Raw genomic sequence first — 4,967 nt, 5'->3', positions numbered from 1 at the left:
TTACTCTGTTTTCGACAGTTCGTCCTTCTGCAAGTGGTCAATAAGTAGACCGTTAACATTTGGACGACAGCAGTTTGCACATAATAGGCTACAACGCTTTCCCTCAAGCATAAAGAGAGATAAAGAGAGAGAGAGAGAGAGAGAGAGAGAGAGAGAGAGAGAGAGAGAGGAGGGGGGGATGCTGAGATGGTGAATTGGATGTAACTAACCTAAGAAGTTAATTTGAGCCCGCATGAGCCTCCATCCCTAGGAAAGTTAAGCACTTAAACTTATACGTTTTCATAATTTTCTACAGAGCAAGATTCCCGGTTGTAATATGTATGTTATTATGTATATAGACTAATCATCAAAAGTAGCTCTACATTTTGGGTAAACAAACTTCTTCATTCATAATTGTAGATTACAAAATAGTTTCAATCGTTATGAAACATCCTAAGAATTTTCTGCAGAATACACATTATGTATTCATCACAATGTGAGCCAATGAGATCCATTTAGAACTTCCAAATTTCATTCTCTGCCGTTCCCGCGATTACCAAAGATATTACCTAACACAGTTTCCGGTAGCTAGTCACGTGATTTTTATCAAGAACAAACGGACAAAGGGTGCAGTCTCGCACATTATAAATTGTACGTCTTACCAGACAGCAGCATCAAAGTGATCTTTAGTGAAGGAAAGTGGTCACCATGGATCGCCAGCTGCTTCTGGCGTGTTTGACCACACTGTTATTAGGACTTAACCATGCACAGAACACACGTGAGTATCCAATGCATAATTTGAATCATTACAATTGTATTTTTATTCACTAAACAATATTTTTTCCCGAGCTCTTCCATCTTACTTTCCTCATTTAAAGTGCCGAACTGTAGGGCATGGGACCTACTTACTTGTTCGGACAGGCGCTGAATAAGAGCAATATTTTATCAATATTATTATTATTATTATTATTATTATTATTATTATTATTATTATTATTATTATTATCATTATTATTATTATTATTATTATTATCATTATTATTATTACTCTTACTATCATTATAATCATTATAATTATTAATATTATTATTATTATCTTTAGTAGTAGTAGTAGTAGTAGTAGTAGTAGTAGTAGTGGTAGTAGTAGTAGTAGTAGTAGTAGTAGTAGTAGTAGTAGTAGTAGTAGTAGTAGTAGTAGTAGTAGTAGTAGTAGTAGTAGTAGTAGTAGTAGTAGTGGTGGTGGTATGTTACTGTTTGCTATCAAAGAGCAACTCTGTCCAGAAGTAATCCGCTATAGTGCGGTCAAAAATTCGTGGCGCGACTTATTGTCAAATCTCTCCTCATCTATTGAACATAAGTTCTCCAATTTTTGCACAATGGCCTGTATCAATAATTATTTGTCTTAGCAGATCAATATTTTTGTAAACGCCTGCTAGCTGTATTCTAGAAAATTCTTTACATTTAATACTATAAAAAAATCCAAGTGCGTGGTTGCTACAGATTTTTAAATGTTTACAGCTGGGGCAATATTGCTGTTAATAACAAGTCCGTTATGTCTTTCTAATCGGGACATTATGCTTATTGAACGCATGTTTTGAGAAGCATTCGTGCAAAAACTGTGTTCAGTATAAAAAGAATTTCTTGTAACAAGTTTTGCAAGTACAAAGTGTCATTGACGAGCTTTGACGTAGGCCATATAAGCAATCGAAATGTGTGTGTGAGAAGCGGGAAGTGCTGTGAACAATACCTTTTTACGTGTTACAGAGATTTCAAGTATTTTATATAAATTTATGAAGAAAAGTTGTTAGTTAAGACAAATTGAAACAAACTGCTGTGCAAAGTATGGATGACATTGATTCACCCGTTAAAGAGATATTTGGGGATAATCTGCGCAACGAATTTTTGACCGCATTATAGGTGTGTGTCTTTAATTAATGATTTATATTTTTTTAAGGACTACAGTTAGCTTCAGACCCAATTTGTAACCCTAACTTTGTAGCCTATTATTGGTGTATTCTTTACAGAAAACAAGAGGTTATCATGGATGCTCATTTATCTTTTGCATTGTCGAGAAAGTCTTTTTGGCAGACAAGGAGCAGTTGAGTTCAAATAACAACAATGTAGTTAATGTGGTAAAGTGTAAGGAAATAGTTATGTTAGTTTTAATGCTTCCATTGCACAAAGGAAAGAAAGAAAAAATACAACAATAAACAATGTAAATAAGACGGATGTTTGAAATATAGTAATATTCTAGACCGAGCACCGTCTTGAGCTCCATGGGCTCTCCATTAAAAAGTTTTAAGTAAAGGGCAAAACAGCAGTCCCGCAATAGGAAAGTGAGTGTGGCATCGTTTATCGTCCCCTTAACATTCATTTGGCTCCAACTGAATCAATAATAATTGTTAAATTGATGCACTCATTAGTGTACTGGGCGGGATTACGTCAGAGTACACAATTTAAGTTAATATAATAATAGTCTAAGGTATAAATACTCTTTATGTGCGCGCAGGGTTTTTTAGGTGGGTGGAAGGTTGGGGGGGGGGGGGGGGGTATCAAAGCTCTCTGCTTGTTTGGATCAGTCTTATCCTGGACGTTATATTCCCATCAACACCTCATCATCACCTATCTTGTTTATTCAAGACCAGCATTCATTTCTGACAGACAATTTTATAATTTTCTGTCACGCTTCTCAATTGTAGGGAACGACAATTCTAACTGCCTTTACAATCTTTTTCTCGTGTTTCATAAAACGTGGTCAACAGTTTTCAGTAGCTGTTGCATGCAGAAGAAGAGAGTTCGATTCTTCTTTAGATCAGATTTTTATGGAGTGTCTCCGTCTGTCTGTGAGCCCTTACAATGTATCCCAATCAGCCCAGATTAGCCCTGACGTGCTCTCTAAATTGGTCGCTTTTAAACACAAGGGGGCTATCCCGGAAAATGCTGTTTTGAGAGAATCGGAGGCAAAGTTTTGATCCTTGTCCATTTTCTTTAAAAGACAAGGAGAGTTTTCTCTATAACCAAACTAATATACACACCTATGAAACCAAGCTTCTCCTATAGGTAGGGCAAGGCCCACTTTTGGTGTAGGTCAAGATTTCTGGAAACCCCCTTAATCTGGGTTAGCCAGATGTGGGCAAAAAGCACTCAACATCGTTCCAATCAATCAATGATTTGTCCCCAGTGCTGACGTGACAGTAGAGGCGAACAATGCCCGCCGGGATCACATCGGGCTCATCTCTGTGGGTGTTGGCCCTAACGTAAACACCGGAGAACTGCAGGCCATCGCAGACGACCCGGACAAAGACCATATGTTCAACCCCCAGGACTACAGTGCTCTCGCTGGACTCAGCAAGAAGATCATTGACGCTGCTTGTACCGGTGGGTAGTTTATTGCGTTTTGTTTGAAGTCGCGATCTAACTAAATTAAGCAGACATTAGAGACATAATTTATGTGAGTAAAGGATAACTTACCAAAGAATAGTACACAATGAAAAATAATAATTAATAAATACTCGTACCAATTACTAATGTTTAGGCACTGTGTCATAAAACAATTATAAACCACGTACATAAACAGCCAAAAACACATCCATTACATTTCCACCAAGCATTTACTTAATGCACCTATATATCTACAAGGCGTGTGAAGGCGTATTACGTCTATAATGATTATATGTATGTATATTATGTATGCATTGATATGTCTACAGTGAAAACTATACATGTTTTCCTACCCGTTACAAAAGAACAGCTTGAGAACTTAGATGGACTGGTGGCTTGGTAAAACCCACTTTACTGTATAAGTCTTCTGGGAGCAAACGAGAAGTGGCGTGTTTATATCAATATATGTTTTAGGTAAAACGTTTGAAGAAGAAAAGGAACGTTTTTGTTCCTTTGTAACATATTAGGTCAATAATATAATGTCCTTCATGAACACTTAGCTAAATACTCTGGAATCCACTTGCAATCAAAACCCGAACTGTTACGCGATTTCATGTTTTGTATTCATGATCAGAAGCTGTAAAGTATTAATGACCTAACAGTATTAATGCGTGTCTGCGTTATAATTGTTAGGCTCTTTACCGTCTGACGTTCGATTCTTAAGCAGATACTAGTAAGATATCTTGTTGTGTATCTTCATCTGTTTACTGGAATGTTGGATCCAACTCGCCTTGATTTGGCGCTGGCTGCCGGTGTAGAAGAGGTCTACCATCTAGATGATATTATACATTGCGAGAAAAGTTCCTAATATCCGTTCGGTTTTTTTGTTTTCTTTTGTTTTCTTTTTTTGTGGGGAGAGGGTCAATATTTATATTCCTGTTGCATTTCAAAATAGATTCGATAAGTGACCTATACGAATAGAATTCTTCCCCAAGTAAACACTCATAATGCGCTCTTCTTCTCTTCACAGTCCAAACCACTGCTCCATCAAGGACCACAGCTCAGCCTGGTGAGTAAAGGAAAAAAGAAAAGAAATGAATGGCTAAAGACGTTGAAGAAAAATACAATTTCATTATAATTCCATACCGGTTTGCTAAACACTTTCTCCGGAGTCATATTTGCTGAACTATGGAACATTTTACATTGCTTTTTAGCTTTGAGCTGCTTACTAGAGAACCTCTACCATAGACATTCATGTTCTGTGTCTCATATTTGTATTTTGGTGTTCTTTAAAAACGTCGGTCCTGATGCTGGCAACTGATAGCCATTTCTGCCTGCCTACCAAGTTTTCTATTAGATTTACTAGTCCGGGGACGGATCGGGTAAACGTGTGGTCTAAAGGTAGGACGGTTATGAAAAGAAAGAAAAAATACAACAACTACCCGAGGAAGACACTCTTACGGCATCGTGTAGTTATGTTAACCAGTTTGACTAGCTATCTGTCTGTCTGTCTATCTATCTATCTATCTATCTATCTATCTATCTATCTATCTATCTATCTATCTATCTATCGATCGATCTGTCTATCTATCTATCTATCTATCGAT

At 37.0% G+C, this 4,967-nt stretch overlaps 1 protein-coding gene across 1 annotated transcript in view; it reads left to right on the top strand.

Moving 5' to 3' along the window:
• Positions 1-687: 687 nt before the first annotated feature.
• The window catches only part of LOC101847325, a gene marked incomplete in the record, with an annotated part of 98,606 nt that continues 94,326 nt past the window's right edge, over positions 688-4,967 (top strand). The window contains 3 exon segments of the mRNA XM_035968864.1: positions 688-761; positions 3,161-3,357; positions 4,391-4,429. Coding sequence (XP_035824757.1) covers positions 688-761; positions 3,161-3,357; positions 4,391-4,429 — 310 coding nt within the window.

Source organism: Aplysia californica, unplaced genomic scaffold (genome assembly GCF_000002075.1).
Source record: "Aplysia californica isolate F4 #8 unplaced genomic scaffold, AplCal3.0 scaffold00092, whole genome shotgun sequence".
NCBI lineage: Eukaryota > Metazoa > Mollusca > Gastropoda > Aplysiida > Aplysiidae > Aplysia > Aplysia californica.
This window is presented reverse-complemented; position numbering and strand designations above follow the sequence as displayed.